General features: G+C 53.3%; 1 protein-coding gene across 1 annotated transcript; it reads right to left on the bottom strand.

The window, feature by feature from the left end:
- Positions 1-4859: 4859 nt before the first annotated feature.
- On the bottom strand, positions 4860-26244 carry COL2A1 (collagen type II alpha 1 chain). The gene is made up of 40 exons (XM_064285167.1): positions 26207-26244; positions 25853-25897; positions 25343-25396; positions 21429-21482; positions 19781-19871; positions 19412-19456; positions 19211-19309; positions 18969-19022; positions 18481-18588; positions 18047-18100; positions 17864-17962; positions 17665-17718; positions 17146-17244; positions 16706-16759; positions 16304-16357; positions 15882-15935; positions 15632-15685; positions 15350-15394; positions 15088-15186; positions 14744-14851; positions 14384-14437; positions 14066-14119; positions 13649-13702; positions 13197-13250; positions 12798-12905; positions 12154-12207; positions 11613-11666; positions 10662-10823; positions 10217-10324; positions 9896-10003; positions 9536-9589; positions 9279-9386; positions 9052-9105; positions 8798-8905; positions 8469-8522; positions 7898-8005; positions 7264-7552; positions 6657-6844; positions 5904-6146; positions 4860-5384 (listed from the first exon to the last, which is right to left on the bottom strand). The coding sequence occupies exons 1-40, from the start codon at positions 26242-26244 to the stop codon at positions 5238-5240; spliced, it is 3525 nt and encodes a 1174-aa protein (XP_064141237.1). The 3' UTR covers positions 4860-5237.

Genomic DNA, 26244 nt, shown 5'->3' with positions numbered 1-26244 from the left:
AGAAATTTGGAAGACAGCTTCCTGGCCAACTGACTGGAAGAGATCCATATTTATGTCTATTCCCAAGAAAGGTGATCCAACCAAACATGGAAATTATAGAACAATATCATTAATATCACAGGCAAGCAAAATTTTGCTGAAGATCATTCAACAACAGCTGCAGCAGTGTATTGGCAGGGAACTGCCAGAAATTCAGGCCAGTTTGAGAAGAGGATGTGGAACCAGGGATATCATTGCTGATGTCAGATGGATCCTGGCTGAAAGCAGAGAACACCAGAAGGATGTTTACCTGTGTTCTATTGACTACAAAGGTATTTGACTGTGTGGATCATAACAAATTATGGGTAACATTTTGAAGAATGGGAATTCCAGAACACTTAATTGTGCTCATGAGGAACCTTTACATAGATCGAAAGGCAGTTGTTTGGACAGAACAAGGGGATACTGATTGGTTTAAAGTCAGGAAAGGTGTGCATCAGGGTTGTATCCTTTCACCATACGTAGTTAATCTGTATGCTGAGCAAATAATCCGAGAAGCTGGACTATATGAAGAAGATCGGGCCATTGGGATTGGAGGAAGACTCATTAACAACCGGCATTATGCAGATGACACAACCTTGCTTGCTGAAAGTGAAGAGGACTTGAAGCACTTACTAATGAAGATCAAAGACCACAGCCTTCAGTATGGATTGCACCTCAACATAAAGAAAACAAAAATCCTCACAACTGGACCAATGAGCCACATCATGATAAACGGAAAAAAGTCTGAAGTTGTCAAGGATTTCGTTTTACTGGGATCCATGGAAGCAGCAGTCAAGAAATCAAAAGACGCATTGCATTGGGTAAATTTGCTGCAAAGGACCTCTTTAAAGTGTTGAAGAGCAAAGATGTCATCTTGAAGACTAAGGTATGCCTGACCCAAGCCATGCTGTTTTCAGTCGCATCATATGCATATGAAAGCTGGACAATGAATAAGGAAGACTGAAGAGGAATTGACACCTTTGAATTGTGGTGGTGGTGAAGAATATTGACTATACCGTGGACTGCCAAAAGAACAAACAAATCTGTCTTAGAAGAAGTACAACAAGAATGCTCCTTAGAAGCAAGGATGGCAAGACTGTGTCTTACATACTTTGGACACGTTGTCAGGAGGGATCAGTCCCTGGAGAAGGACGTCATGCTTGGCAGAGTATAGGGACAGCGGAAAAGAGGAAGACCCTCAAGGAGGTGGATTGACACAGTGGCTGCAACAATGAGCTCAAGCATAACAACGATTGTAAGGATGGCGCAGGACCGGGCAGTGTTTTTTCTGTTGTGCATAGGGTCGCTATGAGTTGGAACCAACTCTACGGCACCTAAAAACAACAACAACAACTGTTATGGATTGAGTTGTGTCCCCCAAAAATATGTATCAACTTGGCTGGGCCACACTTCTGATATTGTGTGATTGTCCACCACTTTGTCATCTGATGTGGTTTTCATTTGTGTTGTAAATCCTACCCCTATGAAGTTAATGAGGCAGGATTAGCGGCAGTTATGTTAATGAGGCAGGACTCAATCTACAAGATTAAGTTGTGTTTTAACTCAATCTCTTTGGAGATATAAAAGAGAGAAGCAAGTGGAAAGACAGGAGACATCATACCACGAAGAGAAAAAAGCCAGGAGAATAGCGCATCCTTTGGACCTGGGAACCTTGTGCTGAAAACATCTAGACCAGGGAAGATTGATGGCAAGGACCTTACCCCAGAGCCGCCAGGGAAAGAAAGCTTTCGCCTGGAGCTAGCACCCTGAATTCAGCCTTCTAGCCTCCTAGACTGAGAGAATAAATTTCTCTTTGTTAAAGCCATTCCCTTGTGGTATTTCTGTTATAGCAGCACTAGATAACTAAGACACCTACTGTATGCTGAAAGGAGCCCTGGTGGTCAGTGGTTAAAGCACTTGGCTGCTAACCTAAAGGTCACCAGTTCAAACACACCAGCAGCTCCATGGTAGAAATATGTGGCAATCCACTTCTGTGAAGATTTATAGCCTTGAAAACCCTATGGGGTAATTCTGATCAGTATGAGTCAGAATTGACTCCAAGGCAGTGGGTTTCATTTTGGTTTACTATATGCCAGGGATTGCATTTTCTGATGCCTTTTGTCCAGAGTCACGGCTAGAAGTTTAAAACACTATCACAAACATTTTATACACCGCAGGCCCTGTATAGGCCATGATTTACCTCCACCATTTTTTCTGTACCCTTTGTTGTTGGTGCCATCCACTCGATTCCAACTCATGGCAACTATATGTGTGCAGAATAGAGCTCCATAGGGTTTTCAAGGTTGTGACCTTCTGGAAGCAGATAACGAGGCCTGTCTTCTGAGCTCCTCTAGGTGGGTTTGAACTGTAAACCCTTCAACTAGGAGTTGAGCGCTTTACCATTTGCACCACCCAGTTACCCAAAATTAGGCCCCCTGAGATCTCCATTGGGTCCACTATCCTTTTAGGGATTTTAACCCCAAGTGTGAAACAAATCCTTGGAAGAAGCAGCCTGTTTATTAAAAGCTGGACACATCCAAACATTTTGAGGAACAGAGTAGCTGGGGCTGGAGCCTGGGGACCATAGTTTCGGGGGACATCCAGGTCAGTTGGCATAACAAAGTTTATTAAGAAAATGTTTTACATCCCACTTTGGTGAATGGGATGAGGAAACTAAGGCTGGAAAGAGGAAGAGTAACCTAACCACAGTCTCACAATTGGTACACCAGTTCTGCTCGCTCAATCCTAAGGCAGGAATTTTTCTGAGAGGTTATCTGAGTGAAGAGACTTGACTTTCCTGGGACATCAGGGATTATGGGAATTAATAAATTATTCTTCCTTCCACTCTGGACCGGGTTGGAATGGGTGAGCGGTAAGTAGTGCAGCATGGCAGGTCAGAGTGGTCCATTTTGATGTGACCACAGATGCAGGCAGGTTTGGGCTGGGCCTTCTGCCCACTGCCTCTCTGGAGCTCTTTCTTCTGTCTACTCTTTGGTGACATAGGAAGCAGTTGCTATTATTTGTAGGTTTTACTAGGTACCCAGGAAGTGGGCCTGTGAGGAATCACCTTGTTGTCCTGGTACAGGTAGGATACCTCTTGCAAAGGTCTGAGCTGATGGTCATGAGCTACAGAGCTACTTTATTAAGACTAAGTAGCTCCAAGACCACTGTGGGAAGTACAGTGAGCCCTGATGCAGGGTAGGCTCCTTTAGTTGAATTGACAACTTGGACTCAATTCAAACTATTGTCTAAGGAATGGTTTTCATAAGCACCCAGATACCTCACCTGCTCTTCCCCTTGCCCTCATTAGCTTTCATGGTAGGTAGAAGTGTTGTTTACTTAAAATTATGAGTTAGCTATCTTAATTATGTTTTTAATGATCATGTTTTCACTTACTCCTTTAGCTTGTCATGAACTAGGTTCAGCAAAATTTATAAGTTGGGTATTAATACATAAAAACAAACCCAATATTTATTTCTGTTATTTCTTTGATAAGAAAGCTATCAACCTTCATCCGAGACAGGAGAGGGCCGGAATAGGAGAAAGGAGTAGAGGAAGGGAGGGCTGTCTGGATCATTAGTACTGCGAAATAGCTTTTGAAATTTATTTTATGAAATACTGTCATTGATTCTGATTGGTTTTATCTTTCTTGCCCACCTTACACATTACCACCATACCCCTCCAGGGGAGAAGGTGACAGCTTCCTCGCTTTCACCATTCATACCAAGTCACTGGAAGGCAAGGGACACCTGAGAGTAGGGAGAAATGGGAGGTGTCAATTCACAACCCCAGTTTTCGAAGCAGTCCACGCAAGCTACAAGTGCAAGCCCAGGAAGTGAAGAATAGGCCAGAAGGACAGAGCAAGACAAATAGATAAGAGGGGGAAAGGAGGCATTTAACACCCTCACTTCTCCTTAACCTAAAAGACTTAAACCCATGGCCATCAAGTCAATTCTGATTCATAATGACCTTATAGGACAGAGTAGAACTGCCCCATGGGGTTTCCAAGGCTGTAGTCTTTATGGAAACAGATCACCACATCTTTCCATGGGTTCGAACCACTGACCTTTCAGTTAGCAGCTGAGCACTTAACCACCATGCCACCAGGACTCCTTGAAAAGTCTTATAACCAAAACCAAACCTGTTGCCATTGAGTCTATTCCAACTCATAGCGACCGTATAGGCCAGAGTAGAACTGCCCCATAGGTTTTCCAAGGAGCAGCTGGTGGACTCAAACTGCAGGCTTTTTGGTTAGCCTCTGAGCTCCTAACCATTTTACCACCAGGGCGCCTTAAGAGTCTTATAGAAAGACACAAACATATCACCAAGATTATATGATTCTGTGGGTTTCGCTCCCCACCCTTCCCCCTGCTCCCCGATCACATTCCCTAGGGAACGCCTGGGTTTTCTCCCATCCACCAAGATGCGGCTCACACATCCTCCGTCACCTCTCTTGCACTAATCTGTTGGAGACTTGTGATCCCAGAGTTGTGTTCAGTATCTACTCCATAGAACAAGACCATCCCTCTTTTGCGCTTTCCTTCCCAAACCTTGGTTTCTGATCCCAGTTCACCACTGTGGTCCATGTGGTGCCAAAGTTTATAAAAAGGGGTAAGTTTGCATTTGTGTGAGGCCACTAAGCCGGGCAGTGTGGCTTCAGTTTCCTCCCTCTTGGCTGAAGAGTATAGCAGAAGAAGGCCTTAGAAAGGCCATTTGGTCACACCTACAGAATCAAGGACTAATGGAAAATAAAGAATGAAACACAGGACAATAGGTACTTTCCAATAATTTTTTTTGTTTTTAATATCAATTGATGTTTCAAAAAATACAGAGGTGTTTGACACAGAATAGCACCATTGTGTAGGGCACACACAGTCCCTGCGCCCGGCACCTGAAGGGGGTCTTCTTGCCTGGGCTGGGGGGCAGTCACTCAGGGGGCGTTTGACTCACACCAGTTAGTTTCCTGCCTCTGCCTTGACCCAAAGGTCTTACAGGAAGACAATAAATAAATAGAACACCGAGATTTTATTTTGCAGTCTGCCCAGTTCAGGTCTCTTAGAAACAGAAGGAATAAAAGTCCAAAATGTGAGAGGATGGGATGAATGGACATCAGGTCAGGTCAGCCATTCAGTGCAGAGTCCTAGAGTGACTGGGATTGGAAAGTACGTGGGTCCTTTGAGTTTGGAATGGATTGTGTTGTTTCTGGGTTGGGGTTTTTACAAGAAGCAGACAGGCCCTATGTCCACACCAAATTCCTGATCGGGCCCTCCTATGTCCATGGGTGCAATGTCAATGATGGGCAGGCGAGAGGTCTTCTGTGATCGGTACTCGATGACAGTCTTGCCCCACTTACCGGTGTGTTTCTAGGGGAAAAAGGAGGCACTATTCAGTACATGCCATGAAATCCCAGTGCCCAATACCCAGGACCCCAAGACTGAGCAACCTGACAAGCTTCCTTAGACCTCACATTAAGCACGATTTCAGGGGGCTCCCTATACGTCTTGGCTTCCAAAGCCTTCTCCACTTCAACTCCTACCCTTAGCAGCAGTGATTTGCCCACCATTCCCTTCTCCCTCCTTCCTCACTTGATCTCTTTATCTTACACATGACATGAAGACTTCTACAAGAGTCACTGGACACACTGGGTGGAGTCTTATTTCTCCTGAGCCAAGCAAGTGGAGAAATAGAACAATTATGTGCCTTTCCCTCACCTGCCACCCTGCTCGTCTTCTGTACGTAACCCCCTCAAACACATGCCTCTGATGAACCTTTCATTTTAGGACAATTACACTTGCTGTGGACCAGTTCCTACCCTGCTCCAGCCTGAGCCCCTCGCCCCACTGCCTCTCATCTCTCCCACAGCCCCAGCCAACCCCACTCACCGTGCAGCCATCCTTCAGGGCACTGTATGTGAATCTGCTGTTGCCCTCAGCCCGAATCTCAACATCGTTGGAGCCCTGGATGAGTAAGGCCTTCTTGAGGTTGCCAGCAGCTTCATCCATGTAGGCAATGCTATTCTTGCAGTGGTAGGTGATGTTCTGGGAGCCCTCAGTGGACAACAGGCGTAGGAAGGTCATCTGAACGTTGGCAGTGTTAGGAGCCAGGTTGTCATCTCCATAGCTGAACTGTTAGGGCACAGGGTGGTGGTGTGAGATCTGGGAGCCTAGCATTCAGTGGGCTAAAGGGATCTAGGGGACTGTCAAATTTTCCAGGGTTCAGAGGAGCCGAAGGAGGATACTGGTGGAGCAGGTAACAGGGAGAACAGTTTTGCTTCCAGGGAGTGGAAACCCCAGAGGGCCTCTCTTTGTTAACTTCTAAATGTTTAAAAAAAAAAAAAAATTTGTACTGCTCCTCTTTCCTTTCTCTCTCTTTTTTTCAAGGTTGTGGTATATTTATATGTAACAGGACATTTGACATTTCAACCGTCTTCACATGTACAGTTTAGTGACATTAATCGTGTTCATCATGGTGTTCAACCATCATCATTATCTGCTCCTAAATTTTTCCATCTCTTTCCTTTGTCGTAAGCCCCAAAGGAAACTGTGAAAATGGGAGGAAGTGCTAAATGCTTTCAGGGAGAAAAAAGATAAAGATTTTGAGGGGCAAGCTCTGGCCTAGAGCAACCAGGTACTCACATGGAAGCCTCCATTGATGGTTTCTCCAAACCAGATATGTTTCCTTTCCTTGCCCTTGCTGCTCCACCAGTTCTTCTTGGGAACGCTTGCCGGGTTGGGGTAGACACAGGTCTCGCCAGTCTCCAAGTTGCAGAAGACCTTCATGGCATCCAAGGTGCAGCCTTGGTTGGGGTCAATCCAGTAGTCTCCTGCACGGGGGAGAGGCAAGACCCCTCGGGGCTCAGTGGGGAATAGACACATACCCTGAGGGTCAGGCCTGACAAGGGAAGGCAGAAAGTCCTTCAGGGACACCAGAGGAGAGGAGAAGGGTGTGAGGTCCACATGTGGCCCAAAGGGAGGGAGGTGGAGGGATGCCAGGGTACAGCACTAAAGAGACACACAAGCAAAGGGCAGGTGCAGTGCCTGCCTAGCGGATGAACCCTACCCTAGAGTCATTTCTTCTGCTATGTGCCTGTGGCAGGACAGGTCCCAGGGCTGCAGCATCTCTGCTGTAAAATGGGGGATCAGCCACCTTCCAGAAACTTCCAACCTGACTCTGCCCTGAGCTAAGGGGGCCATGCCCAGGGGGCTGAATTCCTACTCTCAGGGGAGAGGGGTCCAGGCTCACCGCTCTTCCACTCGGGGTGGCAGAGTTTCAGGTCGCGGCAGGTGCGAGCGGGGTTCTTGCGGGAGCCCTCGGGGCTGCGGATGCTCTCAATCTGGTTGTTGAGGGACTTCAGTGTGGCATCCACCTCAACGTCATGCTGTCTTAGGTTGTCACCTGCCTCGTCAGCCCTCATGTACTGCAGGGGGTCAGGGCCTTTCTCTCTCTGGCCTAGGCCAGCAAAGGCGGACATGTCAATGCCGGGGCCTGGGGGACCTGGAGGGCCAGGGGGTCCAGGATTTCCAGGAGGACCCTGTGGCAGGAAAAAGAGAGGTTATCCAGGAACGGTAGGCAGGGGTCCCTTCTGTGTCCACCCCACCTGTTAGAATGCTCTAGAGTGTTAAATTCTTCCCAGTCCTGCCCGTGGGAGAGTAAGATGCAGTAAGACCAAGAACACCATAGCACCTTCCCTATTTCTTCCATTAGCCCCTCTCTTCTATTTCCCAACGCCAATCATGCCCCCTTCAAACCTCTGGGGAGACCTCAGGATTAAAGGATGCCATCATCATTAGCAGCAGGCCGATGCCTCTAAGAGGCCATGAGCGCCCAAGAGCTCAAGCCTTCCCGACGCTGGGTACACCTGGAATAGGACACTCACAGCGGGGCCGGTTTCTCCTGAACGTCCACGGGGACCAGGAGGTCCAATAGGGCCAGGGATTCCATTAGCGCCATCTTTGCCAGAGGGACCAACAGGGCCAGGAGGACCCTGCATGCCAGGAGAGAGAAGAGGTGGTGAGAAAAATGTGGTGACCAAAGAGAAGGCTGGGGAGCAGATGGGGCGGTTAGAGGGCTGTCCTGGTAGTAATAGTCAGTCTGCTCCAGTCTTCATAGCTCTCAGTCACAGAACCTCAGACTGGTCTCTATTTGGCTAATAACCGGGAAGATAGTTTTATCGTTCTCCTACTCTTTTAAACTCTTCTTTGTAAAATTCTACTATCGGGGGTTGAATATGAGATGCCTTCTTGTTCATCTTATGGGCGTTGTGACCCCACGTGCTTCTCTGGCCATAGTCAGGCTGAGCCAGTCCTACTGCAGCTGCTGAGTGAGGACCCTGAGCCCAAGGACCCCTGAGGACTCAAGAAGCAACAGCATTTCCCTCCCAACCTAAACATACGGCCCCGCCCCTCTAGGGAAGGGTTCTCTCCATCTCCAAAAGCCATGTCACTTACTCTAGGACCAGAAGGACCAGCAGGACCAGAAGCACCTTGGTCTCCAGAAGGACCCTGGGCAGAAGGAAGAAGCAAAGGTCAGAGGTCAGCACAGCATTGGAGCCTTCTTGAATCTATCTCTATCTCTCTATCATCTATTTCCTGCTTTTGAGGGAGCAGGTATATGTCTCACCCTCATTCCCTCTCAACTTCCCCATCCCTTCAACCCTGAGGAAGTCTTGGAAGCTTCTCAGGATGATTCTCAGTTGTCTTAGCAGCATGTGAAACTCAAGTGGACTCTGAGCAGGTGGGAGGCTTCAGGGGAGCTAAGCCCAGGCAGCAACACTTACAGGAGGGCCAGGCAGACCCTGCAGACCAGTGAAACCACGGTGTCCCTTCAGTCCCCTCTCTCCAGGCTCTCCAGCTTCTCCTTTGTCACCTCGGGGGCCTTGAGGGCCCTGGGAACAAGACAGACAGACAGAGGTTAGGTCACGTTGGGGCCAGGGCAGGAGCCAAGGAGTCCCAGGAACCCTAGGTCCTCTCCTGCCCTCAAGGCCTTCCCCTGTCAGGGACTCAAACCAGCACATGGCGCTTGGACACTCACTGCTATTCCTCGGGCTCCAGCTGGTCCAGCAGGTCCCATGGGACCTTGTGCACCCTGTGAGGAGGGAGTGAAAGAAGCGTCAGAGAGCAGCCAGGTAGGGATGGGCCTCCTCTGCATCTGCTCTGGGCTGGGCACTGTGGCTGCTACTCCCAGGACCCTGGGGCAGGAGTGGCAGATCTCAGCCACCCTCCTTCACCACCAGCTTCCACTGAAGTAAGGCCACTCACAGCTTCTCCTCTGTCTCCCTGCTTGCCAGTTGGGCCGGCTGGGCCAGGTGAGCCAGGGGGTCCGGGGGCTCCAGAAGCACCAACAGGACCAGCCTCACCACGATCACCCTGTCAGAAGAGAGGTCTTAGGCTCAGAGAGGAACGTTCGAGAAGCAAGGAGGGGAAGTCTTTCCAGGCTGAGACAAGACTCTGACCCCAGCCTGCCACCCCAGGTGACCTCCCCAACCCACTGCACATAAAGACACCTAGATATTCACCTTGACTCCAGCGGCACCATCTCTTCCAGGGGGGCCGTCAGCACCTGGGCTTCCCTGGCAAAGGGAAACAGGAGTGCATTAGAGCTGCTCTTGGCCCTGTCTCCCACTCTGCTCTCCCATTCTCCCCTCAGAAGCCCCAGGCTCATTCTCTTCTGTCCAGCTGAAGCCTGGGAGCCAAAGCTTTCTCATGAGCTTCCTCCTGCTTCCCCCCTGTCACCCCTCTGAGTGTTCTGTACCTGCTCTCTCCCATCGCCACCTTCCCATTGCACTCTGGGCTATGGGTCTCTCGCTCTCCAGGGCACAGGACTCAGCCAGGCTGCCCTCCCTATTCAGGGCACCCCGGTGGGCCCCATTGCTCACCTCTCGTCCAGGCTCGCCAGCAGGACCAGTCAGGCCAGGAGGACCCACGGGGCCAGGGGGACCTCGGTCTCCAGATGAGCCAGGAGCTCCCTGCTTGCCAGGCTCGCCCTGGAGAAACAAAGACACAGACAATGAGTGCCGCTCTGAATGACCCTGCCCCGGGCCCCACTGGCCCTTCGGGGAAAGGTTGGCCGCAGGGATAGTCTAAGGGTGCTGAGTGGGTGGAGGCCAGGCCACCGCACCAAGAGCACTAAGTGGAGAGCCTCCAGCCTGGGTCAAGCTATGCCTGACTCAGCCAGTGGAAGGGTACCCCTCACTCACCGATGGGCCAGGCAAGCCGGGGAATCCTCTCTCACCACGCTGCCCAGGCAGACCGACGATGCCTCTCTGCCCAGCCAGACCCTGGGGACCTGGAGGACCATCAGGACCCTGCAGAGAGGAAAGGTGGAAGATGAGAACTGACACAGAGCAGCCTACCCATCCCACCCGGCCTGGCCAGGACTTCTGCAGGGGCCAGTGCTCTGCCCGCCCTGCCTTCTGGGACAATTCTCTCTGCGCCCCCCACCCCAGCATCTCCACAGCCCACTCCCTCCCACTCCATGCCTGCCCTGCCTTCCGGGACAATTCTCTCTGCGCCCCGTACCCCAGCATCTCCACAGCCCACCCCCCCCCATTCCATGCTCTTGGGGCTCAGGAGCCTCTCACAATTCTGGCCCCAGGGGCCTTGGCCCTGGGTAGGCTCGGTCCTGGGGTCAGGGGAACTTACAGAGGGACCATCCTCTCCAGGCTCTCCCTTTTCGCCAGGGGCTCCAGCAGGACCTTGGAGGCCAGGGTCGCCAGCTCGGCCAGGGGGACCACTGTCTCCTCGAGCACCTTTGGGACCATCTTTTCCAGCAGGACCAGGGGGGCCGGGGGGGCCGGGGTTACCCTAAAGGAGTAAATGCAGGAAGTAAGAGCTCATCTCACCCATCCATCCAGGCTGGCTGGCTCAAGTCATGCACTGGCGCTGGATGCCAAAGCCACTGTGGCCCTAGTGATAGCAGGTCCACCCTGGGGGCTTCCTTGCCTCCTCCACACTGAGGGCAATGCAGCCCCACCTCACTGGTCTTCTCTTCCACTGCGAGCACTCTGGCCACCAGCCTTGCTTCTCCATCCCCACCTTCTGTTTTTCCCTACCTACTCAGAATTACTCAGAATCCCTTCTGCCTTCTCCCCTCAGGCCCACCATTCCTCAGGGATCAGCTCCAACCTTACTCCCTCTGACCCCTAAGCCTTCTGCTTGCCCACAGCACCTGCTCCTTCTGTACCTGGTGGTGACAGTGAACTGAGTAACTCTTCATCATCTCTACTCCCTCCACTGCAAGCTCCCTGAGAGCAAAGACCTCAACTGTGGACAGCCCGGTGCACAGAACGTGCTCAGGAAACATGTGTCCATGAAGGAGGCAATTGTGCCCGCCCTGTCCTCCCTCTGGCAGAAGTCTGAGTGTCAAGCTCAGGCCAGTAGGGAGACAGCCCATGTCCAAGCACAGGGTCACGCCCCCACTCCAGCTGTCTACAAGGGGAACACATCCCTGTGTCAATGAGCTACCCCTCCCAGAGTGGGAGTAGGACTTCCTGAAGCTCTCTGGACCCCTGTTGGGGTGGCTGAGCCAGACTGTGCAACCTCTGCGCCTCGATGCCAGGAGTAGGGTAGGAGCAAATCGGAGTGGTCACTTACATTGGAGCCCGGGGGTCCAACACGGCCAGCAGCTCCGGGGAATCCAGTGGCTCCCTGTGAAAGGAGAAGAGAGCCTCTGAATGCCTCAGGCCCTCAAGTGGTCCAGAATCAAGTGTGGGCATCTTAGAAGGTGGTGTGGGAAGGGAGGAGGGGCTGCAAAGCAGCAAGCAGGGTTGAGAGGGAAAACAGGCCAGCTAGGTCCAGCCATTGGAATGGGACAAGTGCTGCTTCTCCATCTCTCGTTCCTACATAGGGGCATTCAGCAAGCTTCGGGGAGCTGAACCAGGGGCAGAGCCTAGGTCTGAGGGCTACTGGGAACACTGCTTCCCAGCAGAAAGGCCACCTGGCTGTGGGATGGGCTTAGGCTGGGGGGAAAGGTAGGACTGAGAAGGAAGGAGGTGGGGTGAGTCACAGAACGCCACCTCGGGAGCCTCTCAGACCTTCCTCGAGAGACACGGGCAGGGGTGGGGGTGAAAGCAACCCCTGCCCCACGGTGCCCTCCTCCCAACCTGGGTAAGGGTGGAAATGGGGCCTCACTTACCGGAGGGCCTTGAGCACCTCGGGCTCCTTTAGGACCAGTCACTCCAGTAGGACCCTGGGAGAGGAAGGGGGAGACAGTGAGTCCCAGAGACCCCAATGGAGGGTCTTGGGGCTGCTGGGCTCAGGGCCTGTCTGAGCCCCAGCAAGGGACTCCTGAGGGTGAGATCTTCAAAGACAGCTTTCTTGGCACTCAAATCCCACCCCAGCCAACAGGAGACTCTTGTTCTAGATCTTGGGGGAAAGAAGCCTGTCAGTCATCCACGAAGCCAGTCCCAGCTCTCATTGCCATATCACTCACTCCCCAGGAGACTGCTTTGTCCTGGGCAGCAGAGACACAGAGCCAGCTGCACTCTGTGTCAGCCTCCAGCTCTCCCCGACTCCCATACCTGAGACAATGAGAGCTCCTTCCCCTGACCACGGGCCAAGATTTTACCACCTGAACCTTTGTCTCTGAACACAAATTCCTGCTCCCTGCAGCCTCTCCCTCCAGCAGTGCTAGCTAAGTCAGTGGAGGGCCCTAAACTCACAGATGGGTGCTCCCAGGGCCTCCTAGCCGATTTTGGCCCACCTGGGTCTACCGAGGCGTTTCCTCCTGCACCCAGTGATGCCTCATGAGAACAGTTCTTGGGGAGTTCAGTTACCCACCTGTGGTCCAGGAGCTCCTGAGGGGCCCTGAGGACCAGGGGCGCCAGCATCTCCTTTCTGGCCAGCCTCTCCTTGCTCACCCTTGGCACCAGGTTGGCCATCAGCACCCTGGGTGGGAGGAAAGAGGAAGCAGATGGGTGCAGGGCCAGAGAGAGACAGAAAGAGTGTGTGTGTGTGTATGCATGTGTGTGTGTGTGTGTGTGTGTGTGTGTGTGTGCTGGTCTACCACAGGCCTGAAAGTTGGACTAAGGTAGAATTCTTGTTTAGTGTGGAGGCATGAAAGGAGAAGAAGGGGGAGTCAATTCCCCCCTTCTTTAAAAATTTTATCCCTGCCTTCCTCACAGGCTGGAAGTTGCCCTCAGTGCTGCATGTGGAGAGAGTGTGGACAGGAATACTCACAGGAGGACCAGCGAATCCAGCAGGCCCAGGGGGTCCAGTCTCTCCACGTTCACCCTGTGAGAGAAAAGGGCCCAGAGAGAGGTCAGGCCCCCTCTGTCTGAGTCTGCTCTCTCCTGAGAGCCCAGAGGAGAGGGGCCTGGCACCATCTAGCCTGATCCAGCCCTGTGTACAGCAACCCCCAGAGAAAACTCCCAGAGGGCATCTGAAAGTAGCCTTCAGGAGGCTCATTCTTGAACAAAGGACCCAGAAGCTTCTCTTAGTCAGAACATCCAGTGACCAGAGGCCCTCCAACTTGAAGACATCATGGAATGTGACATGCCTTCCCCTTCCTTCCCCATATGTCCCTCCCACCCCAGACCCCAAGCACAGGGAGCCAGCATCAGGCAGCCTGCAAGGCCAGGCTGAGAAAAGAGCTGGCACCTGAGGGGGTATGGGCTGGGACCAAAACTCACCGGGGCGCCTCGAGCACCAGCAGTTCCTGCAGGACCAGGAGGTCCAACTTCTCCCTAAAGGGGGAACAAGGGCCAAGGGTGAGGTGGTGGGAGCAAAGTGGGGACCTTCAAGAGCAAAGTACACCCAAGAAGCCCTGACAATGGGAAGGGGGCTCATGGTCCCACCCCACCCTGGTTTCTCCTTGCTGCTTCAGTCCACACCTGCACCCTCTTCAGGGCTTTTGCTGAACACATTTTTACCCCCAGGCCAACTGCTCCATCCTACAGGCCCACAGCCAACAACTTCCGCTTTTAAGCCCCTGTGGGCAGGAGGGGCACAGTTGATGAGTGAGGAGAAGAAATAGCCTCTTTGGCAGGAGATGAGAAGGAGGCTTGATGGGGGGTGAGGCGGAGAGGGGAGAGGGAGCGACAACTCACCTTCTCACCATTGGCACCAGCCGGGCCAGGGGGACCAATGGGACCAGTCAGGCCCTAGGCAGAGAGACGGCAGAAGTAAGGGAGAGGGGGAGAGTTAGGCTGGGGCACCCAGGGACTCTGGGGCCCCACCAATGAACGGGCCTTGGAGCACCCTCCCCTGGCCTCCAGAAGCTCCCATTCTTCCTGTGGCCCCCAGTTTTGAGAGGCCCGGGGACCGTGTTCACACTGCCCAGCTCTCTCCCCTGAGTCCAGTGCTGAAGATTGCTCTGCGTTGCCCCTACCCCAATCCCCAAGGTCCTGTAACCAGTAATCACTTACTCGTCCACCGTCTTTCCCAGGGGCTCCCTCGGGGCCTTTCTCACCAACATCACCCTGGAGGACAGAGAAAATGGGCCACTTCAGGGGGGCCCTTGGGGACCCCTTTGCCAGCTCATGCCGCCCAGACTCTTCCCCAGAGGCATCAGCTGTAGTCTCAGGGTGGGCAACGAGGAGGAACATGAGTGAGATGGAGGGAAGGGTGGTGAGGGGTTGTCAATAAAAGAAACAGACAGCTTTGCACGTGTTGGGGGGAGTGTCCCACAGTTCCTTAGGAAGGGTAACTGGAAGGCTCACCCCCAGTACTATGGGGAGAGGGGTGTGAAGGGCAGGAATGCAGCAAGGTTGCAGGTTTGGACTTACCCTGTCTCCCTTGGGCCCAGCAATACCAGCTGCTCCCCTCTCACCAGGCATTCCCTGCAGACCTGGAGGGCCCTGAGCCCCAGGGGGGCCAGCTGGGCCAGAAGCACCCTAGGGTGGAAGTTGAGAGGGAGTCTGTGGTAGGCAGCACCTCCCCAGGGCCCCCAGTGAACAGAGTTGGGGAAACCAGGCCCAAATCCCTTCCTCCCTCTCTGCCTGACCTCCTTTCTCTCTCCATCTCCTACTCCTCCCTCCTTCTAGTCTTCATTCCTAACCCCCCTCCTCCTTCAGGGGGGCCCCCAGTGCTGCCCAGAGGATCCCCACCAGAAGGACTAGGATGTACTTACTTTGGGACCGTCAGTGCCAGGAGTGCCAGGGAGGCCACGAGCACCCTGAAGGCCCTGGGACCCAGGAGAGCCACGTTCACCTGGGAAACCTCTTTCACCCTGCGCAGATGGAAAAGGCAGTCAGGCAAGTGGGAGGAGAGGAGGCCTGGGGGGATCTTCGGGACTGGAGAAAAGCAGGGAGGATGCAGGCGAGTGGGTGCTGGGCTCAGGGAAGGCTGTGTGCTGGAAGGTGCAGCTGGGACAGAGCAGACAGGACACTCACCCTGGGGCCCACAAGGCCAGGAGCACCAGCCTCACCAGGAACACCCTGTAGAGCAAAGAAAAAGGTGAGAGAGAAGGAAGGCTTTTATGTTCCTGGATCCCAGCTAAGTCTCCCTCCTACTAGGTCTGAGCTTAGACTGTGCCTTCTGAGGAGAGCTGGGCCTCAGTCCCAGACATCCCCAGGCCTCCCGGGGCTCCTCGTCCCCTCCTCCTGCCCTTGTCTCCTGGGCAGAAGAGCTCTTCCCATCTAAACAGGTGCAGGATCAAAGAGCCTCATACTCACCTGGTCACCTGGTTTTCCACCTTCACCTGGGGGACCAGGAGGGCCAGGAAGTCCCTAGAAGCCAAAGTTACCTGTGTTACCAAAGGAGTAATTGTGCTGCCCCACCTCTGCAAGGAGGTCCCACGGAGGGCAGGCCAAAGGGAGGCAGCAGCAATGAGAGCCTCTCTCCTGCCCCCCATGGAGCCTGCTGCAAACTAGAGGGAGCTGGGCCTGTCAGGAGGCTGAAGAGGAAGTTGGTCCAGCCACCCACCTGGAACCCAGATGGCCCAGGAGCACCCTGCTCTCCTCGTTCTCCAGCAGGTCCCTGCAGAGGAAAAAGGGAAGGGTGAGAAGAGCCAGTGCTCTGGAGGACCCAGGAGCCACAGCTAGAGGGGCCTGGAGAGCCCATCTACCTTCTACCTGCACTGTCCAACAAAAGGGGTGCATGTGTGTGTCCTGCTCTTCTCCCAATTCATGGCCTGCACCCCTGACAGCCAGGTTGAGGTCTACACTGCCTCCTGGGACACCTCCCTCAGCTTGGGGTGGGTCTGGTGTCCTAGATCCACCCAGATCCACATCTGTCAGCTCTATTACTGGGGGGCCTGAGGCCCCACCTCCACCCGCCCTCTGCTTCCACTCCACCCAGCCCACCACATCCCCAGGGCCACCTGGAAAGGCCTGGCAGGCACTTACGGTGGGTCCGGGGGGACCTGCAGCACCTGTCTCACCATCTTTACCAGGAAGACCCTAGAGGGAGAGAAAAGAGCGACAAAGGACTTTCATCTCTTTAGTTCTTCAGTCCCTCAGGTGGATGTCTTGGCCCAGTGTTTCCAGATCACTGAACTCCATTGCCATCCCCTCTCCTTCCTTCTTTCCTGGCCCTTTCTCTCAGTCTTTCTCAGCTGGAAGCCTCCACCCCACCTCCATGGGCTCTGGCTAACAGCACCTGGAAGTTTCCCTGGTAGGCTCTCAAAGGGCCCTGCTCAGCATGAAGCTCAGCCTCAGGAATCAACAAGAGGGATCAGGGCTCTGCCACAGGGAAGCCACCCATCTTTCCTTGCAGGTGTCCAGTCAGGCACTGGGAGGGGTACTTACTCTCAGACCAGGAGCACCAGGCAGTCCCTTCTCACCAGCTTTGCCAGGTTCACCCTGGAGGAAAGAGAATGCAGGACCATGAGCGGGGTACCAGGTGTGGAGGGCAGAGGAGACTGTGGAGACTGGGGCTTGGGGTTATATACTGAAGGACAGTAAAGGATAAAACTATCATCTCAGAGGTGTGAACCAGCAGCCAGGCCACTGGGTCCTGTCGCATGGAACAGTGCTATGGCTGAGATGTCCTGGGGCTCTAACGAGCCCTGAGTTTTCCTTGGATCACAGGTACTTTGGTAGGACATGGAGGCCAGAGCCGTCCATGGTGCCAGAGTTCCTGTGCATCACTGCCCCTGCTTAACTCTATTCAGCCAGCCTTTTCCCCAAGTGAGCAGGAGATAGGTAGCACCATGTGGAAGGAAATGGGAGGGCAAGGTGTTACTTACATTGGCACCTTTGGGGCCAGGGAAACCCATGACACCGGGCTGCCCACGAGCACCCTGAGGACCTGGAGGACCAGGGCGACCATCTTCACCAGGAGCTCCCTGAAAGAGAGGACACCATTCTTAGAACACAGTCACTCTGGTCACATACATCCATACACTATTTACTAAGTGCCCACTATGTGGCAGGCACAGTGCTAGGCACCAGCCGTACACACACAGCATCTGGGATTGACTGAGGCTGTGACCAGAAGCCCATACCACATGCAGGGGCCCTATCTGCGAAAGGCATTGCTTAGCTTAGACATTCTGTGTACTTTGTCTTTCCCCAAGGAAACACCCAAGTGCAAAAGTAAAGTGGCATTTTCAGAGCTCACACCTGGGCCCAGTGTCTACTATCTAGCTCCCTCTTCAATTCTCTAAGTTCACGGTAATCTAGGTTGCCCCCAGCCAAACTCCTTCTCCCTTCCCACCTGCCTCCCCAGGGATATTTCCTCAACAACTCCATGATGATAGACTTACAGAAGGACCAACTTTGCCTTGAGGACCAGCATCACCAGGCCGACCAGTGAGACCCTTTGTTTGGGAGAGAAAAAAGTATAGGTGTCAGGGGCAGGCTCCTGGACCTCCCAACCCTGACAGCACAGGGCTGGAGGGAGCAGGCAGGGAAGGGGCTACTCAGAGTCCAAAGCCAAGGGCAAAAGAAGGTCCTCTAACTCACCCGGGCTCCAGGAAGGCCAGGTTCTCCAGGACGGCCAGGGTCACCATTGGCTCCCTTGGGACCAGCAAGGCCGCTAGGCCCTCGCTCTCCAGGGGCTCCCTATACAAGAGAAGACAGGAAGTGAGCAGGAGGCCACTTGACCAGGGACGAAGGGATGGACCCCAGCCTTCTCTCCCCACTCACCTTGGGACCTGCCAGACCATCTTGACCTGGGAAACCACGGTTGCCAGGAGCTCCCTAGGAAGAAGGAAAGAGGCAAAAGGAGGGAGTGCGTTATGATGGACCGTAATCCAACTGTGGCTGGAAACAGCCCAGTCAGGCCCATCAACCCACCAAACCGAATTTCTGTGGAGCAGTAGCTACACCCTACAAGATTCTGAGGACTAACTCCTTGGGTCTGTCCCCATCTTTCTGGAAGGAGCTCAAATTGCTTCATGCCATCCTGGAGAAGGAGGGCACAAATAGGGGATGGAATCCATGTCCCTATAGTGGTAAATAAAGAAAGGAGGGGTATGATATCCAGAAGGGTCATGGGACTTGGCCGAGATAGCTACAAGGACTCAACTTTCATCTCAAGGTCACACCTCAGTGAAACTGGGGGCTCCTAGGCCACTTACTCTTTCTCCAGGGGGACCAACAGGCCCAGCACCACCAGGCTCTCCACGAGCACCTCTTTTGCCTTCTTCACCAGCAGGGCCAGGGGCTCCCTGGGGGCCAGCAGGGCCCTGAGGACCAACACAATAGAGAAATGGGTAAGCCTTCATTCGACCCCGGGGCAAGCACTGGCCTGCTGTGTGGAGGAAGTGGCCTTGGCAGTTGCTTCAGGGCTGGGAGGCTTGGGGAAGAGGGGCCACAAAGGGTTAGCCCTGAGCTGAAGTGCCTGGTAGGAAGAGACAGGATGCAGAGTTCAAGCTGTGCACACAGCTAAGCCAAAGTGGGGAGCTGACACTGCACAGGGCCCTCACAGTCCTCTTGAGCCCCCTCCCCCAGACACTGCCCAAGAGGCCTCAGACTGGGGGATGGGCTTCAGAGATGGTGGGCTATGGGGCTGGGGGAGTGGCTCTGTGCCCCATGGATAGACAAGGGCTTGTGGTCAGATACTTACAGGCTCTCCCTTGGGGCCTTGTTCACCTTTGAAGCCAGCAATACCAGGTTCACCCTAAACAAAAGAGAGAGGCACTCACACTGAGTTCTCCCCATGGATCCTGCCCATCTTCAAACACCCTCGTACAGGTGCCCACAGAAGGACACTGGTGTGAGGCCAGGTCAGGATTACATGGAAGGAGGGCTGGCAGAGTTTGCTCCCAGAGATGTCAGTGGGACTTGGGCTTTATCTTGGGCTCTTACCGTCTGACCTTTAGGGCCCAGAGGACCAGTAGCACCTTGAGGGCCAGGAGGACCACGGGGCCCAGGGAAGCCAGGAGCGCCAGCAATCCCAGGAGCACCCTGTCAGCAGGAAAAGACGGGGCAGGGTCAGGAGATATGCAAGGAAACACTGACCCCTCCCACCCCACCCTCGGAGGAAAGAAGTCCAAAGGCAATACTCACAGCAGATCCTTTGGCTCCAGGAATTCCATCAGTTCCAGGGTTACCCTGAAAAAGGGGACAGGGTCAATATAAAATTAGCAGCAAAGAAGGAAGCACACCCACTCCAGCCCTCAAGGGTCCCCTGGGCCAGAGGCTGGGGACAGAGCTGTCCATTTCAGGGATGCTTCTGCTGGATGTTTCCAGAGAAGGACTGGGAATGGAAGGAGACATGTCTCTAGAGATAGTGGGGGCAGGCAGTGGCTAGAATGGAGCTTGGGGCTCCACTTCCCCCATAGTGGAGTATGGAGTCAAGACTGCGAAGTCCAGGGGCCCACAGACCCCAGACCCTAGACCCTTCTGGCCAAGGAGAAGCTGTACTTACAGAGGCACCAGCAGGCCCAGGGGAGCCAGGAGTACCAGGTTCACCTCGGGGACCTTGAGCGCCTTCAGGACCACGAGCCCCAGTGGGGCCAGCTTCACCCTGGAGGGACACAGGGAGGGGTGAACTGAAGGGAAGGGACAGAGGACACAGACCTCCATGGGTCAGCTGCACTTGAGGGCTAGCTGCACACACTGCACCGAAAGGCCGCCTTATGCACACGCACCCACCCCTGCACATGAGCACATGTTTTCACCAGCATGTTCACACACAGGGCATGCTGCCATTGTTGTCCCCACCTGACTGAACACTTGACTGATGACTTGCTACCCCTGCCTTCTCTGCTCCTCATCTCCCCTCTGCACTGTCAACTATCACAAGTGATGGCACAGTTAGGTGCTATGGCAATGGGCAACTTGCTGATTCTGTCAGCAAAGCCTCAGCCAGTGGGTCCGGCCAGACCCAGAATGGTGGGATGACAGATAGCTCCAGGGAGCAGAACCCTCTGTCTCCCCAGCCCTCCCACTGAACTATTTAATTAAGGAAACTGAGGCCCCCCAGAGAATTCCTGTGCCCCTAGCTGTCCACTTCCTCAAACATCTCAGCCCAGGACACCACCTTGCTCCAGTCTGGCAGACGTGTGAACAGTGCCGAGCTGGCAGAAGCAGGCTGGGATGGGCTCTCCTTTCCCTGCTCTAACCGCACTCCACTTCCCCTCGGCTTCTGGCAGCCCCTCTTACACCTCTCACTCCTAAAAGGGCCTCTGCTTTTCCTTTCATTTTTTCCTGAAAGTTACAACTGGCTGAGATCCGGGCTCCCTGGGGAGCCTGCTGACCTGGAGAGATGGCAGAGCCTCCTCAGGTTTCTCCTCAGAACATTCCTGCTTCACATTTGTAATTATTATTTTCTAAAGGTCAGGCCCTCTCACCTTCTGCTGTACCTCCTCACAATGGGTCTCCTTCACCCGGCTCCCAGGGCCTCAGACACTGTCTGGTTGCCGTGGAAACCCCCAGGAGGGGAAAAGCAACCTGATGCCAGTGGCCACATGGAGGCTCCTTATTCATCTCCTGGCAGCAGCGATGGGGAGAATTCCCAGGGACATTCACATTGGAATCCTTCCTGGGCCACAGGGGCCTTTCCCTGAACTGGCTGGCCTCCCACTGGCCTCTATTAATCCTCGGAAGAACTCAATTAATATGGCTTGGGAGAGCCAAGCACCCTAAATGAAGTAGAAACATGAAGGGGAGAGAGGGAAGAAGGGGCTGCCTCCCATCCTGTGAGCCTCTCCCCCTTGCCTGCGCTTCAGGGTCCAGAGCCTTCTTAACATTTGGGTCTTCCCCTTGACTTGATTGCCTTCTTTCCTTCACCTCTGGTCTTCTCTCCTCTCCCCATCTTTGTCATCTGTCTGCCTTTCTCTCCACTCAAGTTGTAACTATACTTCCAGCTTTTTATCCTTCCATCTTACTTTCCCTTCCAGCTGGTGACTGAGAAACACCTGGCTTTTTCCCTTCCCTCCATGGACTGCAGCAGTGGGCAGGGTCGAAGATTCTCCTCAGAAGGGGAGAGGGGATTATTAAGGGGGCAATTAGCAAGGGTCTTGGGGAAAGGGGAGTTCTGGGGTGCTCATGGGGTTCAGGACTCCAGCAGCAGGGCACATACCTTGGCACCGGGAGCACCGGGGAAGCCAGGACCACCAGCAGGACCAACAGGACCCTGAAGAGAAGGAGGGGGTTGGAGGTGAACACCATTGCAGGGTGGAGTCGCTCAGCCCCCAGAGGGAGCCAGCGCACCCCTCTCACTCCCTCCCACCTTTGTACTGATTTCCATCTACGCCCACTGTGGCTAAAAGTCCCTGGTGAACACTGTCCCCATTGCTAGTGTCCCCAGGAAGCTCCAGAAAGATGCCTTGCTTTGCCTGGCTTCAGAAGGCGAAGGGAGTTTCTGACTATGAATATGGTGAGAAGCAGACATTTCTTTGATTTCCTTCCCCAGCTACCCCCGCCTCCGAAAACCTGCTGAAGATGAAATGTGCTTACTGGAGGCCCTGCGGGGCCTGGCTGACCATCGTTGCCACGTGCACCCTGTGAACAATGAGAAGGAAGCAGCCGGTGAGAGGTTTCCATACACCCAGCCACTCCTGTCCACAGCCCACCCACCCCAACAGACAACATGGGAGACACGGTGCTGGGGTGTCCCAGGGCTGAGCATGAAGATGGCAAGGCTGTGATGCTGGATGCCGCCCAGGAGAAAGAGTGGCCCCAGAATCCCTCCATGGTGTCTACAGTGGGAGTTGAGGGGCAATAATGGTGGGCTTGTCAGCTCATATGAGTTACCAGTTACCAGTTGCCCTTGAGTCAATCCCAACATGGTGACCCCTTGTGTGTCGGCCTAGAACTGTGCTCCATAGGGTTTTCAATGCCTGATTTTTCAGAAGAAGATTGCAAGGCCTTTCTTCTGAGGCTCCTCTGGGTGTGCTCAAACTTCCATACTTTCGGTTAACAGCCCAGCACATGACTGTACCACCCAGGGACTCCTATATGAAGCTTACAGGAAACTTAAGTAATTTCCCATCTAACCCATCATTCTTTAAACTTTAGTTTAGACCTCAAATATCCCCAACCTCAAGGCTGAGTTATTGTTTAAAGACTCAGTGAATGGGAAGAAGGAAAATGAAATATCGAAGCATAACCTTGACTTGGTGCTTCCTGCCTGCTCACAGTGGGAACCCTGTAGGGGCTCATTTAAGGCCTCAACCCCAGGGTGCCCCCATGTTTTGGTCTTCTCCAACACCCTCCCCAGACAACCTGATTCTGAGGAAAACAGAGGCCACTAGCAGATGTTTGCTCCTGGCCCAGGAAGAAAGCGCCACGATGGGAACAGGCACTGGCCTCTGGGCCCAAAGGTCTTCCAAGGCCACATCTGAGTTTGTGCCCCTGAGAGACATTTCCTTTATCCGGAAAGGCAATGCTGTCAGTTCCTTATCTACAGGACTTGTGCACTGAGGTTTTTCTCCAGGGTTGTGGTGAGCACCTCCCAGTTTCTTTCTCAAGGTCCCTCAGGGCTGAGGGAAATCTTTACCCAAACTCTGGGAGCTGTCAGGCAAGGTGGGGATGGAACTGGGGCCTGGTGCTTGGCTGCTGACCCAAGCAGGCCAGAAGGTGACCTCTCCCCACTGGGCCTGCCTGTCTGTCTCTGCCTGTCCTCTGAAGCTACCAGAGATGGATGCTTTAGGGGGAGCTCATGCCTTAAGCTCAAATCTTCCTCCTGGCTACAGCCCACTTCTCCTCACTGAGACTTTCCAGATTGGCATTACACAGGAAAGCGAAAGAAGACTTAACAGGAAAAATGTCAGAGGGATATAAAGCCCCAGGGCTGGCTGCAGCCCCTCCTAGGCCTGCCTGGCAGCTCAGGGTGGCACTGTTCCTGGGAAGTTCTGGAGCACCCTCCCCCAAGGGGTCGGCCAGTGGAGAGTGAGTGGGCACGAGTGAGGGAGCTGCCAAGTGGCTTGGAGGAGCCAGAGCTGGGCTGGCATTTGCCGGCTCTCCCTGCAGCAAGGCTGCGTCCAGGGTTGGGTTGAGCAAGTCTGGCTCAAAGGCAGGCATGTGACTGCAGCAGGCCAAGGCTGGCCCAGCCCAATCCCCAGCCCAGCCTGACGCCAGGCCTGCACTTGGAACTATTCGAGCTGCCCTGTATCTGGGGCCTGCACGCCTTGGACACTCTGAGGAGCCACCTTCTGCGAGTCCAGGCATTAGCTAAGATAAGTCTGATTGGAGGTCAGATGAAGGCGGGGCAAAGGAGGGCAATATCATCAACCTTCTAAGCAAAACCCTAGCCACACCATGCCAGCCTGGGTACTACTGTGGGGCCAGGAATCATGAAGGAGAATCAAGAAGCAGGGCTGCTGTGCACGGGGAGGAGGGAGAACAAGGGCAAGGGATGCAGGTCACCTCTACCCCTTCATGGTGTGAGGCCATGGTGGCTCAGAGCCTTGCCAGCAAGCCCTGCCATTAGCCATAAGCCAGGGTCCTGCTAAGCTGTAGAAAGAGCAGTGTTTCTTGGCAGGTCCATGCTCTCTAATCCCCTCATACAAAGTGACCTGGGGCAAGGCACTTGAGCAGCTCTGGCTGACAAATGAGGGTCGTGGCCACTTGTCACTCTACTGATCTGCTTTTGAGGGAAATTTCTGCCAAATATGTGCATTATCTAGAAAGCAGCGCAAGCGAGTGAAGCCGATGGATTGATTTAGGCCAGCCCTCCCCTGTGAGGAGGGGCTGCAGAGCTTGGGTGCCTGGGAGGTGGAAATAACAGAAAGCATCATCTTTCCTAAATACGGCTTTCATCACAGCACTCGTTCACCAAGCACCTACAAGAACTCTCTGTTGCCTAAGAGGTCTGAGCTAAATGCATCCGTCTGGCACGGGGCATCCTCCACTGGCTGCCAACCCCCCAGGCCTTCATCTCCCACATCAGCTAGAGTCCACCCTGCCGTCTGAGGCTGCAAAGCATCATTTGTCTTCAGCTATTTATCCTTCCATGCCACAAGAAACCTCGCTTTCTTCTTCTATCTATAAATTTGGGAGAATAATGGAAAAACCCTCACAGCATTTGGGGAAAAATTAAATGAAAATATATACATATATATATAAGGCATTAAGGAGCCCTGGTGGCGAAGCGATTAAACATTTGGTTGCTAGCCAAAGGTGGGCCGTTCAAACCCACCAGTCATTCCCTGGAAGAAAGATGAGGCAGTCTGCTTCTGTAACAATTACAGCCTTGGAACCTCTATCGGGCAGTTCTACTCTGTCCTATAGGGTCACTGTGAGTCAAAATCAACCTGATAGCAATGAGTTTGGTTTTGATTTTACATAAGGTATTAAACATGGGAAGACCTATTCAGTGGGGGCCTCTATATCATATTATAGTTTTCATTACCAGTCACCAGCAGCAGCATCAAGTGTGGGGGACCTCTAAACCGATGCTAAAAAACCAGTTATGGTCGAGTCGATTCTGACTCATGGCAACTCCATGTGTGTCAGAGTTGAACTGTGCTCCATAGGGTTTTTAATGGCTGGCTTTTTGGAAGTAGATCCTCCAAGCCTTTCTTCTAAGATGTCCCTTAATCTACTCAAAGAGCCAACCTTCCGGTTAGCAGCCAAGTGCATTCACCCAGTGACTTCAAGCTGATGCTAACTGTTAGACTCTCCTCGGGCATCATCTGAGCAACCAGGCTATGCACAGTGCCATAGCCAACTTAAGTCTGTCCACCTGTCACCCTGGATTGGCTTGGGAGTGGGTGGGAGGAGCTGAAGGGATTACCTGAATAATCCAGACTGGTTAAGAGAGAGCCCTGCTCTCACCAACCAACCTTCCCATCACTCACTCCCCTCTCCTTTGACTGTACAGACCCCACCTGGGTATCTGTGACTGGACGCTTAGAGTGAATTTTTATGGGGATGATGACACTCCACACCAGAGGGTTGTTTGAGGGTTAACAAAATAACCATATATAAAAGTGGTTTGTAAACGGTAGAGTGCTGGGCAAATGGCACCTTTTGGCTTTGTCAATGACTTACCGCAGCACCGGCAGGGCCAGTCCGTCCTCTTTCACCAGGCAGACCACGGGGACCCTGGAACACACATGAGGACAGCACAAGCATGAGGTGGCTTAGGGACACTCTGCATAATACTTATTGCCTGGATGCCAGGGCTGGGGGTGGGGGGAATATTCCTGACTGTGTTACCTTTCTGACTAGGCCAGGACTTCTCACATCACACCCAAAGATTTTTCTACCCATAAACACTCCTACTGTCACCAAATTGTTGAGAATAAAGAGAATTTTCATGAATTGAAACATAATGTGTTAACAGGGCTGCCTATTTTGGGGCAATGTTGGTGAAAACTGGTACAAATCATCTACTCAATACATTTCACTTTTTGCTCATAATCTGATCAAATCTGCAAAATCTAATCTCTATTTTCCACAAAGGGCGCACTGGTGTTTACAGTGCGGCCATTCGAGGGGCTTATAGGAGGTATCTGAAGAGTGTGGACCGCCCTCCCACGAGGCGATGTTCATACTCACCATGGGGCCCGGAGAACCATTCTCACCAGGTGAGCCACTCTCACCCTGGAAAAAAAACGCACAGAGTTAGTGCCTGTGGCCCCAATTCTGACCCCCAGAAGACTCCCCAGGAAGAAATTGAAAGTTCTGGTCATCTCAGCCAGCACCAATCCACCCAAACGTCAGTTCTGAGAAGGACAATTTCCCAAGACTTCCGGGCCCGCTGTTCATCCATCAGGGTGGGAGATTGGGTGTTCCCAAACAAAGCTGTTCTGATGTCCTAACTCCAGGTGCAAAGGCACCTCCTCAACTGGAAAAAGAGGCTCCTGGTGGTCTCCCCCACTCCCATACCCCCATGTGCTTCCTGGTCCTTACCTTAACACCTGGGGCACCTGCTTCTCCCTTAGCACCAT

The sequence above is a fragment of the Loxodonta africana genome, chromosome 4 (assembly GCF_030014295.1).
Source record: "Loxodonta africana isolate mLoxAfr1 chromosome 4, mLoxAfr1.hap2, whole genome shotgun sequence".
NCBI lineage: Eukaryota > Metazoa > Chordata > Mammalia > Proboscidea > Elephantidae > Loxodonta > Loxodonta africana.
This window is presented reverse-complemented; position numbering and strand designations above follow the sequence as displayed.